Here is a 15,068-nt window from a genome sequence, read left to right as displayed (position 1 = left end):
GTGGGGAGGGGGGGGGGGGTATGCTGGGGTCTGCTGTCGTGACTCGTCCAACGCTGGTCCCGGTGCAGCGTCCTCTGCTGCCGTCGTGAAGGGTCGATGCCTCCCAGAGTGTCCACCAATATTTACTTCTCTTCGGGGTGGGGGAGGGGTCCGGTGTTCGTTCCGCTCTCTAAGCTCCGGTGCAGGCTGATGGGGTCATGGGGTAGCAGTTACAACGTCCCGAGCCCCTCTCAGCCCTCCGGGGCCGCTTGGGCTTCTCTGCTGCGAGGTGTGCCGGGGCTTCTCTGCTGCGATGCGTGCCGGTCACGACGATGGTCCACGTCCCGAGCCTCTCTCCGGCGCTGCTGGGACTCCTCTGTGGTGCTGGTCGGTCATCCTGTTACTTTTAGCGGTTAATCCTGTTACTCTTAATCCTGTTACTCTTGATGCAGGGGTGCTAGCAGGGATATACCCGGTTAACGGACCCCAAGCACGGGGAGCTCCTTCTGGCAGCTCCTCCTAGGCGGCCATCTTGGGATACATAATTAAATAATTCTAAAACAGATAGTTTTAAATTCTGTTTTCCTTTATTTTTAATGTGGGAGTGGAGTTTTTTTACAGATATTTTGCAGGGAAATGTTGTTTGTGTTTCATGCAACATCCTTAGAAAAAGTTTCTTTTCAATGAAAACTGGACCCCACAAATGAGAAATGAGAGGGGGTCATATTTGCATTAATATTAGTGAACTGCTGTTGTGTTACAATATTAAAAACACACGCCACTATTCCTGAATATTAGATGTAAGCACATTTAGAATTTGGGAATGAGCGTGCCTGTGCACTGTGAGTGACCTGGCCAACTGGGCATGAATGAGCGGAAATTGGAAAATAAATTCAAAGCTTTCCTGAAGAAGGGCCCCCAAAATATGCTTGGACCAGGATTCCAAAATCCTTAAGATGTTCTGAGATAATGCACTGGGAAGACATCAGGAACGAGTCTGGCCGTTTTTCCCAGTTGCGACAGACCCTTCTCGTTGCTTCACGCAGCAGCAGGATATTTTTGCAATGCCAGGGATATTTTGTATTTGAGAGAGATCAAAATTAATAATTTTGAGGTTACACACTGATTAATTTAGCTTCTAGGAGCAGAGGGACTGGGGGATGAATTTCTCAGGGTTTGCCACAAATGCTTGCCAAAGTCACTTCTTGCTTTCTCAAACATTCTTGAAAATGCACTATTTGCGCACTCTTTTTTCAAACAGTGCTGGAGGAAACCCCCCCAAAACTCCCTTATGAAGGTCAGGCTCGCTCGCCACCGGGCACTCATCTAGAACTTTTATGCCTCACCACTTTCAAATGTCACCAGTCGCCACTGACAGAAACTATTTTCTCAACACTGCCATAAATGTCATTGTGGAAAATGGGGATAGAATTCCGACCAATTCGCTTATTTTATCCACAAACATCTGATACAGCATTGGACCTTATGGAATGTCAAATAATTAGAGATATCCAGAATCTGCTGTTTTAAGTATCAAATGGAAACTTTGAATATTAGTAAAAGGCAAGTGCAATCTTAAAACTTAAATCCTGACATTGAACTCAAAGAGGCAGATAAAAGTGGAGCCATTGCATCAATTGATAAACAGGAATATCAACCGGAATCAATGAGACAAATCTTCGATACAAATATATACTTATCATTGCCGGATAATCCAACACAGGAGTTTTCTAAAACTTTAAACACAGCATCAAAGGGTATCATTGATATAATGAAGAAAAACAGGAATAACTTAGTTGACAAGACATTACCCTTCTTTAAAAGGAGCAACTACTGGTGGTTACGAGAAAAATATGAATTTGAGAGATTCTTTAATTGGAGCAGAAAGGACACAAAATACTGCAATAAAAAGAAAAAAACAAAGGCTTCCCATGACTGACTACACCAATTGAAATGTTGACACAAAATCAGATCATTGTTCACACCCAAACAATGGAAAAAACTGTAAGATCCCAAAAAAATTTACTTGTGAATATGACTTTGTAATATACACAGTCATATGTCTGTGTGACACGCTAAGCTGGTTCCACTCATTCTCTAAGCATTACCTATTGTTGCATGGCAGGTCCTTCTAAAGAGATATATGGAATGAAGGCCAAATGATCAGGCTCAGTAGCTCGGAGTACCAAATTCTCGGAGTCCAGACCAGGGCTAACAAGAGGAGCTCCACCCAGTCTCGTCTGTCTTTCCTCAGTAGTTGGGAAAGTAGTAGTAAAGGTAGAAGTGTGTACAGGAGACCAGAATTCCATTAAAGATGCAAAAGGTGTGACATTGGCATTCTTCACAGTGGTAAAAAGACCTAACCAAAGCACCCACTACTTTGCAGCAACAATTTTGACAATCTCCAGTTGTAAATACAACTCATGATAGGTCAGATGAGGCCTGCTGAGCTCATCTGTTCTGGCATTGAGGGATCCCACCAGGTGATTTGTCTTCAGGGTTATTACATGAAGGTCCAGCCACCGCCAGAATCTCAGCGCTTCCTGATAATGAGTCCTGCTAGTTACAGTGCTATATAGCAGTTATGTTTTCCATCAGAACCTGGATAGATTTGTGTTTTTCCAAAGGCCCATGATGTCCACCTCGCCAAAGGGCCACCACAATTCAAATGACGATGCATACATTACCATGTCAGCTCCGGGTAGCACCCTTCAGCCACCACCCTAGTTCCAAGACCACCTCTTCAAAAACACAGCTAGTGTCCAAGAGACACCCCAGATGATGGGCCATGGTAAGCAGAGCCCATGTGTGCAACTAGGCACGAGAATGTGTTGGAGAAGTGTGGCTCAATGGTTAGAGTGGCAGACCCTGATGCAGAGGTCTAGCCCGGGACCAGGGTTCAATTCCCCGCCTCAGCGGGTCTTGGGCTCAAAATTCCCCGGACCTGATAATTCTCACCTCGGTGCCTATTCCAATCATGGAGTCCCACTCTGCAACTCTGGGCAATAGCTTGCTTAATCTCCACAATGGCCCCCACAACGCTAAGGATGCCTGGCCTCCACCTTCGGGGTGCCCAGGAGTGGACACCTCACAGGGAAAGCCAGGATGGGTTCCACAGCGGTATTCGTACAAGCGCCTTGAGACCCTTGCGGGTGAGTAGTGCGCTATACAAGTATCAATTTACATTACATTTACATGTATACGACCAGAAGACCAAGAAGTTTTACAGTCCACTTTGAAAAACGTGAATGAACTCAAAACATTAGAATCATATCCTGAATGCCCCAGATGCCCTGCAGGGGTGTGATGGCTTTGCTATGTATCCAGGACAGCCCCTTTTAAGGAAATCCTCTGTACCGATTGAAGGTAGAATTTCGGTTCAATGATGGAGATCTTAGTGAGGACAACAGTTGGTCCTCAACTGATAGAGACAAGTGCCTTCCTTCAACAGTTAATTGCCAAGCTATGAGAATATGTGTACCTCAGATCTGTGAAGATGGCCTGCAACCACTGACATCACCATGGTAAATACCTGGGGGGGAAGGAGTGAAGCTGAAGAGGACACTGAACTGCAAGTGTTCTGACCCCACAACAAAGAGGACACAATGCCAATAGTACAGCCGGACAGCTACATGAGAGTATACCTCATGCAAATCCAATGAAACCCTCATACCATCAGGGTAAAGAACAGAGATGACCCGGTCTAGAGTTAACATCTTGAATTTGTCATTCTCAATGATGGTGTTGCAGAACCAAGGGATGGCAGGCAAGATCCTGCTCACCATATCAGAGAAGTCATGGGCGTCCCTACCTGTTGCACTGGGCCCTATAGGAAGGGTAATTTTGCCTTCACACCTACTATTTTCTGAATTTTGTTTTTATTGGCATTTGGACTCTGCACACTTTAATACTGCTAACCAGTGCTAAAGTGCACATGCTCACCCCTTAGAATTGGACTACACCTGATTGGCTTAGACCTGGCAAATTAATCCTTTTTCTAGGCCTAACCTTCCTTTTAATACATATATGTTACCCCTAAATTAGGCCCTAAAAAGTCCATAGGGCAGGGTACATTGTAGTTAAAAAGAAGGACATGTGTTTTAAGCTTTACATGTCCTAGTAGTAAACAAAAATCCTACATTCATTTTTCACTACTGTGAGTTTTACTCTGCCATAGGATAACATTTGGTTACCCTTATTACATTGTTGGAGTGATAACTTCGGATTGGGAGCAGGTAGAAATGTCATGTTTAGACAAAATATTTGTAATTTAAAATCCAATTTAATGGAAAAATCATATTTTTAGTCACAATTCTGAAAATGCCAACATTAAAAAGTTACCATTTTCATGCCCTAACCATTTTAGTGACTCTGCTAGTACCTTGGGTCATATGACTGTGAATGGATCTGCTGTTGGGATTTGTGTATTTCTGTTAGACTGTGAGAGAACGGGGACTAGGTGTAGGCAGGATGGGCCATGCTGCCTAAATCGCTGTGGGAAAAGCTGTTCCCTGACCCACTTACATTTCAAAGTGCTGTCTCCAGCATACACACAAAGGAACTTGACACTAACTTTTTGTAACCCCAAACATCTTGGAGCCCGAACAGGTAAAGGGAAGAACTTTCCAAAAACAGATGTGGGAGTAACCTAGAAGACTACCCCATGTCAAAGGCTGGCACCAGGTATAAATATTGAACCCTCGGAGCAACTCTTCAGTACAAATCCTGGACCTGTTGAAGACTTCAGAAGGGCTCCATGGAAATGCTTTTCTGCTTGAGGCCTGCCTTGTTCCCCTTAGTACTGCCCTAATGCCACCAGAGGACTGCTCTACTGATAGAGGCTTGTGTTGCTGCTTGAAACCCAAGACTACCAGAGAGACTCCAAAGGCTATTTGGTTGGCATCCTGTCTGAGGACATAACAAGCTCTAGAAACAGTGAACCCTGTACCCGGCCTCTGCTCCTGTTAGTCTTAACCTCCCCCAAATGGTGGAGTTCTGGACCCATGGAAGTGGTGTTGGGGGTGCTGCTCATGCCTAGCCCTAAAAGTTGGGACTTTGAAAATGTTTTACCAAAAACTGTCAGAAGAACGGACAGAAGACTGAAGACCTCATCCAGGACTCTCCAGTCACAACAATTCTTTCTCGGACACAGCAAGCTTCCTTGCCCAGCTGAACTCTACCTTCTACTGGACTTTTCTTTAAAATTTCTTCTAACTCCAAAGGTAAGCCTAGACCGGGTCCAATCGACCTCATGCATCCAACCTACACTTGATAAGTCAATCTTATCTTTAGACTTTGCACCAGTATTGCGCAACCTGATTCCCGCGGTTGGCGCTTTGATCTTTTAGACACTAGATTTCAATAAAAACAGTAAAAATTCTCAACACTGGATCTACTGTTTAGATTTAACTCCCCCCACTTCAAAGGCACAACTGGGTATAAGCACTTCACCGCTGACACCACCAATTCAGTACACTATGGACCCGAGGACACTCTGCCAGGAAGAAGGACTGCTGGCTGCTGAAAGGACTGACACTCTACTGGAACCTGCTGGATTTTGCTGGACTCCTGCTCTGCTGTGCCTGCCATTTGCCTGGTGAGAAGGACTGGACCGGACTCTCTACATCCTTGGAACCAAGTGACTCCAAGGGCTTGCTGGCTTTCCTCCTGTTTGGAAGTCTTAGGGACATCAATGACTTCATTCAACTCTGCTTCACCTGCTGGACTCTGCCAAATGTTCGTCCTGCCCAATCAATAGGTGCCAATCCAGTCTTGGGCCTTCAAGAGGGGTTCTGCAGCTGTGTTCTCCCAAAATCCATGCATTGCCTGCTTTGCACCAGTCAGAACCGATGCATTTGCCATCATTACTGATGCAGTGCCGCTTTTGAGACTCCACGGGGTCGACAGCACGGCTCAACAATGACACATGACCTACATCATAAGGGGTTCAACGACGGCATAGGTGCTACTGTGAAGCTCAACAACGATGCAATGTCTTCATCGTAAGTGGTTTGTCAACGATACAAGATCCAACTGCAAGGCTCATCTACGATGCAGTGCCTTCATAGTAAAGGGGTTCAATGAAGAAGCGGGACCCGACTGCGTGACTTGGAACTGACGCAGTCGCACGTCGACAGATCCTCTGGAAAGGTACTGGTTTCACCGTGGCCTGCTTGGCTTCTTTATCTGACCCGCGCTCCATCACAATCAGCTTGACTTTTCAATGGCCCCAGTCCAACACAACTAGATGTCCCCGGTTGACGATTTATGCTTTTAAGCACTATATTACAATGTAATCTTTGAAAATTCATAACTCCGGTTCTACTTATTGGATGTTTGTCATTTTTATCATGTTTTGTTAATTGAATTAAGCCCTGTATGTCTAGAATGTGTGTGCTGTGTTCACTGTTTTACTGTTTTAAGTGTTGCAAATATACTTTTCACATTGCCTCTTAAGTTAAATCTCACTGCTCTGTGCCAAGCTGCCAAAGGGTGAGCATAGGTTAATTTGGGGGGTGTATCTGACTTACCCTAACTAGAGTGGTGGGCCCTACTTGGACAGAGTGCATACTTCTGCCAACTAGAGGACCCATTTATAACAGTGTGGAATTTTTCTTGTGTTGTGTTTTCACTTTATAATTGTTTGTGTGCATCAGAATTTTTTTAAATTTTTTTTTATTTTAAAAGTTTTATATAGCGCTAGCTTGACCCATAGGTATCAGAGCGCTTTACATACACACAGTAAAAAACAGAAGGACATTACATTACATAGTAGGCCGGCAGTAAGGAAGCAAACCAAAGACAAAAATACAGCATGGGAAATAAATATGCAGTGCAGCGGAGGGGGAGAAAACAATAAAAAGAAAAAGGTGAAAATTGCATAGTCCGGTCCCCACTATCCTTGAATGTCCAGAGAGAGGGAAGACAACTCGGATATAGAAGTCTAGGTTAGTTGACGTTGGTCAGGAAAGTATTTGTTTAGGAGATGGAGTTTCAGGTCCCTTTTAAAAAGAAAAAGGGGAAAACGACATAGTCCGGTCCCCACTATCCTTGAATGTCCAAAGAGAGGGGAGACAACTCGGATATAGAAGTCTAGGTTAGTTGACGTTGGTCAGGAAAGTATTTGTTTAGGAGATGGAGTTTCAGGTCCCTTTTGAAACAGGAGAAGGCGGGGTTGCATCTGAGGACTCCAGGTAGAGCGTTCCATTTCTTCTTTCCAGCTACTGAGTCCTGCCCTCACCCGTCCTTGCTCACAGATCCCACCCTGTTTATCCACTGGACTTTCTTACGTTAACTCTCCCTCCTTAATCAGTTTGAGACCTAGATATTTTACTAATGGCCAATGGAGCTCCCTTGCTTAGCTAAAGGGGAGACTGGCTGTAGACTCCTTCCTCGGTCGTCACCTACCCAGTCGATCTTTGGGAAGACTTCCCTTCATATCTCCTGCTGTCTTTTCCCCCATCTTCCCCCCTCACAATTCCCCCTTCCCCCCTTCCTCCCTACTTCTCTCTCCTTTTTCCCCTCTTTCAATGTGTTTTTGTGCCAAACTATCAGAGAACTAGGCACAGGTTTATTTAGTGACTTTTGTGGTTCACCCTAACAATAATTGTGGTTGTTGCTTAAGTAGGGCTTCCAACCCTGCAAACAATAACTCAACCAAGAACAAATTTCTTACACTCCCAACAAGCAAACAACATTCAAAGACTTGAACACTAAACAGGTAGTGTGGGAGAACAAGGGTACCCCGAAATGTGAACCTTGGGTAAGTGTATGTTTAGAGAGAACAATGGTTCAGGGTTGGCCTCAATGGGTCCAGAGCAAGAGAGTAAAAGTCCCGGAAGGGGACAGTGGGACTTCAATTTAAACTCTACAATTAATTGTCAGGGGAGCAAGAATGTAGGGAAACATATGTAGTGTAAAATAGAAGATTTATCTTACACAAGCATAAATTTCGTACTTGAAGTTATATTCAGGTGCTCACATAGAGTGAAAGGTGTGTAATGTGACAAAGTGAGGGTGAACTAAAAACATACCATCACATTGACAACAAGTTGGGAACTCCACATGTTTTGGATCAGGAGTACACTCAAGACTTGAAGCACAACCAGCCTAGTTTCTTGTGCTCATCAACATAAAGCTATGTCCTCTGCTCCCCAATGGCATTCAGATGCATCAGGGAGTATTTGTCACATGACTTCAAATGTGTTTGGATTTGAGACACAAAAGGCAGACAACATGCAGGTCAATAAATGACATCTGCTTTCTGCAAGTGTGGTGCAGCTTGAATCCTGCAGTCTTTAGGGAAGACATATTCCCTAGCACACTGTTGGAAACAAAAACATTTGGAAGCACACAAAACAGCAACAAAAGTGAAGAACCTGAGCTTGTGGTCTACACTGAAGGGCACTGAAAAGTGGAATTGATGTCAGCTCACAGTGATGGCGCTATATGTTAGGGTGACCACCTCCCTCCTGGTCACCATGGAGACTGTTTCCAGTCCTGGACATTTGTGTGGTAGTCTATTGCCTTCCCAGTGTTACAGCTTGGCTTGCTTCCGTTGAACTAATTAGACTAACAAGCCTGAGATCAATGTTTTGTAGGTGAAAAGTCACAATTGCAGATTATTGACCCGATTTAGACTTTCCCACCCGCCTTATTGCAAGTGTATTGCATCCAATGGCACTTCTCAAAGAAGCTGATCAGCAGAGGCTACCCCCGTAAACTTGTCAAGAGCTCACTAAAGCGAGCGTGGTATTGTCCTCATGAGACAATCTTGACTCCTAAATTTAAAAACAATGCTGAGAAGATGGTATGTGTTGCAACATTCTCTCCTATTTCAAATTCAGTTAAGTAAGGTATTTTAAAACATTGGCCTGTACTCAATGCCGGAAAATTGAACTAGAACGGCCCTTATTTGCCTTTAAGAAAAATAAGAACATAAAGGATCACTTAGTCAGGGCAGCTTTGGTCCAAAAAAAAACACGCAAACACTCACGGAGATCTGTGGCCTCCCTCCCACATGGGGCCATTATAGATGTGGAGGATGCAGTGTTTGCCACCTGATCATTAATACAAAAATATTTGTTTATGGAAGCATTGATGTAACCTTAACACATTTCCCCTATTGTAACACCCTAAATGTTATATATGCAATTACATGCCCCTGCAATTTAATCTATATTGGGCAAACCACACAAAAAATCAGGATCTGAATATGCCAACACTGGCGCCGCATGAGATGTCAAATACCGAATGCACCACTTGTGCAACACTTCAATAACCAAGGGCATACAGAATACAAACTACATTGGCAGGTAATTAACATGATCCAACCATAGACCTGGAACTCTGATATCAGTGGTATCCTCAATAAGGAGGAACTTAAATAGATTCTACATATGAATAGTCTCCATACTGGACTGAACCGCATGGAGGACTTGACTAACTTGATCTGAATAATATGCCTCTTTTTCTAAAATTATGATACCATGGCAATTGTACTTTGCTTAAACGCCGACGCTGTTTGGTCAATGTTGTATAATGTCTCCATAATCTAATAATATGCTATTGATTAATTGACATTCAACACAATTTGTTAACTGTACTTTATGCATGCGCCTACGCTGGATTTCAATGGTGCACATTGTTACCACAATTGATGGAGAGGTGCATTAGTATACAGACCTCCAGGTCCAAAAAAAGATTTTCCACATAAACAATTGGAGATTATCGCTCCGCATGTATTAGCCTCCGACTCCTTCCTCTTGTTAGGAGACTTCAACTATCATGCAGAGCTATTATATGATACCGATCAGCTCATTTCGAGTATTAGTACCTTGGAATTAGTCCAACTGGTAACCGGGCCCACGCAACACACATTGCGGGTCACACACTTGATATCTTGTTGACAAATTCTACAGAGATCAGGGTTGAGCCTCCGTTACCATTACTGTGGTTTGATCATTTCTTATTAAAATGTATCATTCTGGATCATGCTATTAATATGGTCCCTTGTAAAAAAAGTAGTCTGGAGACGATCTTGGCGCAAAGTTACTCTACCTCTTTTTGCTGCCACCTTCCGGCCTACTCCACCCAGCCCTAATGATAATGTGATCTCACTTGATAGAGCTATAACAAACACCCTGGATAAAATTACTTCTCTTACCAGAGTTACTCTGAAAACACGAGCCGCTCCCTGGTTTACCGACCAACTAAAGTTGCAGAAGCTCTCTTGTAGGTCCGCGGAGGGGAAATGGAGGAAAACTAAAGGCCGTACAGATCGTGTAGTATATAATGGTGTTCACCGTAAGTACATGGAAAACATAAGGCATACTAGGAAATAATTTCTCCTTAATCGTATTGAGAAGGCAGCAAATTCAAATAAAGAGCTCTATCAAATCCTAAAAGAATTCTCTACTCCTCCTGCTCAGTTTCAACCTACTACCTCTCAGGACTGGATAGATTCTCCTTCTAAATTTTTTGAGGATAAGATTATGGCTATCCATACTTCCTTTCCAGTGCATGATAATTGCAATGACATGGGGAATTCTTTGTCAATTCCTTTTGATCTCCCATATATTCTGGAGGAATTTTCCCAGTGCAGCTCTGCTGAGGTGACTGAAGCCCTAATTAAGATAAAAACGGGTTCACCTACTGACTCTCTATCAGCAAAAATGTTTCCTTTTGTTGCCCCTGTGCTCATAGACTGTCTCACTGATTTATTTAATAAATCATTGTCAGAATCGGAATTTCCTACATTATGGAAAATTGCTAGGGTCTGGCCAATATTGGAAAAATCTACTGCAGACCCAAAACTCCCAAATAACTATCGTTCCATATCGCTGCTTCCTCATTTCGGTAAAATACTTGACTTCCTGGTCAACAAACAGCTTGTTGCCCATCTTGAGAGCCATGGACTGCTTGACCCTTCTCAATCTGGCCTTAGGGCAGCCCACAGCACCAAAATAGCTTTGCTGAAGGTAACTGATAATATCAGGTGGGCATCAGATGGGGGACTGTCATCTATCCTCGTCCTGCCTGATCTATCTGCAGCATTTTACACCATCTCTCATAGCATTCTTGAACGCCGGCTTTGGGAGATTGGTGTCAGGGGAAAGGCTTTACAGTGGCTCAAGAATTACTTAACTGATCGTACTATGATAGTACAGGTGGGAAGAACTAACTCCTGTAGTAGACCAGTCAAGATGGGAGTACCTCAGGGTTCTATTCTGGGTCCGACACTTTTCAATCTTTATGTGACCCCTCTGGCCAAAGTGATTCGATCCTTTGGTTTTGAGGTTGTGTCTTACGCTGACGACACTCAGATCTTGGTCACTCTCGGTCCAGACCCATCGGAAACTAAGTCTTGCTTCAAAGACTGTATGTCTCAAATCGAGAAATGGATGTGCACTAACCATCTTCAGTTGAATTGTGGGAAAACTGAGATAATGCTTTTTGGCAAAGCAGAGGAGTACTGGACACCTGATTGGTGGCCCTCTAGTCTTGGCCACTGTCCTACTCCAACTCAGTCAGTAAGAAATCTGGCTTCCAAATGGACAACAAACTGTCAATGAAAGTCCATGTCAACAAGACCATTGGTGCCTGCTTCGGCGTTATGCATAGCTTGCGTAACATTTTTAAGTGGATTCCACTGGAGGCAAGAAAATCCCTAGTCCAAGGACTTATCATCAATCGTATGGACTACGGGAACACCCTTCTGGCTTCCACCAATGAAAATCTTTTATCTAGGATGCAGGTTCTGCAGAATACTGCAGCAAGACTGGTACTTGATCTTCCACCTAGATCTCCTTCGGCTCCCAGTTTGAAACTCTTACACTGGTTGCCTGTACGAAAACGTATACGCTTTGAGTTACTCTGCCTGACTCACAAGAACATGTACGTAAAAGGTCCCGCTTTCTGGGTGTAAAAAACTGACTTGGTATTTACCGGGCAGAACCCTGAGATCTAGCAATCAAGCGCTTCTTGAGTCTCCCAGAATACGCACTACCCCATGTGGAGGGAGATCTTTCTCCTTCCTCGCTCCATTTTTTTGGAATAAACTACCTTTACATCTACGCACCTTAAGTGATCACAACTGTTTCCGTAGGAATTAAAAGACATGGTTGTTTGACATCTAGCTGCATTGTAGTCTTATCCTTTCAGAGACATCCACCAGCGCCATGAGAATCTTGAGTGATATGTGCGCTCAATAAATGTTTATGATTTGATTTGATATGTGATCTCTGCTGACGTGCTACCCTGTAATCCATGATGATACTAGTATAATTATCGACTCCTACCTTTCCTTACTCACCCCTCACTTCCTAACCTATTCCCATAGTGCATGTCACCCATCATGGCGCCCACTAATCGCTAAGTGACCAGGTCACTTGCTGCTCTAGTCGTCGCGTGGTGCACACATGCGCACCATCACTACTTCCATATATATTCATTGACCGGCATATGCACGCGGTGTTCAGGCACCTAAAGGACCAAGCTCATTTCGGCTACTATGAAGAAAGTTAACGCACAGGCTTTCTTGATCTTTCACAGGCAGCAGATTGACGCACTTGCGTCTCACTGTACCTCTCCCCTTATTTCAGGCCCTTCTTCGCTCGAACAGGAGCCACCCGAGAATCACGTCAGGGATGAGACATTGATCTCCCCCGTACCCAATCCTCAGTAAGCGTCACAATGAGACCACGGTCTCCGTTACAGGTCCTTACCTGCGGATTCTGTTGACCCTTTCGGGGTGCTTATATGTCTTATAGCAACCCTTTGAAGCCTGCGCGTTCCCATGCTCCCAAACTGCCATGGGTAGGACATCGTTCCTTTCCTAGATACCATCATGTGGTCCACATCCTGGACCCAAAATAAGTCCAGCCTTGTCTAGTTAGCACAACAGTCGTCACTTCCTGGATCTGCATGCATGTTTACATTTTAAATATTAATTTCACTACCAGCATGGATTCACCTCTGCACATTAGTTTAGTCTCAGCTCAGTGAAACTGATCACATTGGGTCCCCAGCAGGTGATGGACCACCCTACATTCCTATGTTTTCAACCATGAGACTTGGGAAGTCCCATCTTCCCACCCCTAACCTCTCTTTTTCTTCTTCTTCCCTTGACCCCTCCCCGTTTTTTTTCCTCCTCCCTCTTTCCACTCCCCTTCCCCTCCTCCCTGCCTTATTTAGGCAACCTCTCGGGCATTCTGATTCCCTAGTCCTGATGATGATCCCATAGCCGTTGTTGGGGATCAAAACGTCTTCGACAACCACATCTTAACTCCAACAGTTATTTTTGATTTATGAGGAGTACAAGATGTTCTTTTTATTGTGACTATTGCTATTTTTGCATCACCACAAAGTCACCTTGCAGTCATATGCCTGAGGTCAGGAAATCTGTTGATTTCCAAGAACCCCGTCACCTCCTGCTCACTTCATGATACTGAATGTATTTTTCGTGTTTATCGAGTGTGTGAATAACTACAAATACCTTCCATTTGGACAGTAATATACCCAACCTTGATTGTAATTTTGTCGTAATGGTTATGTATTTTTCTTGAAAGGGACCGCTGTCTCTAATAACGTACTTGTGATGAGGAGGACATGATATCCGTCTCTTTTGTGGCGGAGTAAAACTGACCGCCATCTATCGACCCCTAAGACCAGTTGCAGAAAAAAGTTTCGGGATGCAGCCTGGCGCCTCGAGGAATTCAAAAGATGAAGAATCTGCAGTCAGAAATATCCATCAAACCACATTTCTTACAGTAACATAAAGTCAGATTAAGATAATTTTCAATTTCTTAACGCACAATTGCATGGCACAAAAACACGAGGAACTGAAAAGATCTGTCTTCTGATGTCAATGCATGTGTGAATTACCTGATGTGTTTTAATGTTCATGGTTTGTAACCGAATATCACTGGAAGTGTGCTTAGTACAACTCATACTAATAATATACAAACAGCTATTTTCCCTCATCCGTAGCTGCATTAGTATGGTAATGTACCATTTGAAGCATGCCACCTGCCGCAAATAAATACACTGAGAACATATGAGTGAACAAAACTTACAAAACAAACTAACCTTAATGTAAACGGTCTCTAAAGCTGGATGCAGACTGCTGGTGAGATCGTGTTTCCAAACAGCCCATGTCTCTTTTATTGGAGAAGGAAGCGATATTATTTCTCCACTTATTTCAAACCAAGTGTTGCCCTTGTGCAAATTAAAAAAAAAGATTTAGATAGAGAACATTTAAAAATACTTAAACCAATTCAATTCACACCACGTTACATCTTGTGAATATAGAAATAGTGCACTTACCCCTGGTTCTTGTAACAAACGTCTTTCCATTTTGTTTATACATTTCCTGTAAAATTCAGGCCTTCTCTGAACGTACAATCCTTCATCCTCTATATTACGCGGGTTTGTGTCTTCTGGGAGCTTAAATCTATAACCAACTTTAGAACAAAAGTTATTAGCAAATACGTAAAACTAACATGAAATTTAACATGTGAAAGTACATTTTAGGGATTCCCTCATCATGTTTAAATGTCTGTATAAATGAATTAAAATTGGACTTGGGTATGCTTACTTATTTATTTATATTTGAAATCGCCCTGTTCTATCTGCTAGGTGTTAGTGTAATTTATAACACAACAACATTTGAGCCCTAGCCTTGTCTAAATTATGATTCATAGCACGACGCATGAAGCATACCACAACTCATAAAAACCGTCTTGAACAAGGTTACAGCGGATCAAATGTAGGCCGGGACATGTGTAACTGTAGCAGGGGGAGATAGGGAGAGCGAAAGAGATTACCAGCACAAGAGCAAGAAGCAGGATCAATAGATGCAGAAAATAGATAAAGAGAACATAGAACGTCTTTCTACAGCAGGTAGAGATTAATGGGACAACAGGGAAGGACAAAGGGTTGAAATTAGAGCAAGCATTAGTTAGAAGGAGGAACCAGTGCACACAGGGATCTCATTTTCAGAACTCTAAGCTCTTATTCCACATAATTGTTAAATAGGCGGGTTTTAATTGTTGTCCAAATCTTGTTGGTGTCTCATCCCTTCAGGGATT

At 43.4% G+C, this 15,068-nt stretch overlaps 1 protein-coding gene across 7 annotated transcripts in view; it reads right to left on the bottom strand.

The window, feature by feature from the left end:
• The window catches only part of CC2D2B (coiled-coil and C2 domain containing 2B), a 1,917,855-nt gene that overhangs the window by 1,299,593 nt on the left and 603,194 nt on the right, over window positions 1–15,068 (bottom strand). For all 7 annotated transcript variants that reach the window (XM_078643430.1, XM_078643434.1, XM_078643435.1 and 4 more), the window contains 2 exons: window positions 14,305–14,441; window positions 14,068–14,196 (listed from right to left, as the gene is read on the bottom strand). In XM_078643430.1, the coding sequence (XP_078499556.1) occupies window positions 14,068–14,196; window positions 14,305–14,441 (266 nt within the window). The remainder of the gene's footprint in view (window positions 1–14,067; window positions 14,197–14,304; window positions 14,442–15,068) is intronic.

Source organism: Lissotriton helveticus, chromosome 5_1 (assembly GCF_964261635.1).
Source record: "Lissotriton helveticus chromosome 5_1, aLisHel1.1, whole genome shotgun sequence".
Taxonomy (NCBI): domain Eukaryota; kingdom Metazoa; phylum Chordata; class Amphibia; order Caudata; family Salamandridae; genus Lissotriton; species Lissotriton helveticus.
Note: the sequence above shows the minus strand (reverse complement) of the source record. Positions and strands in the feature narration are given on the sequence as shown.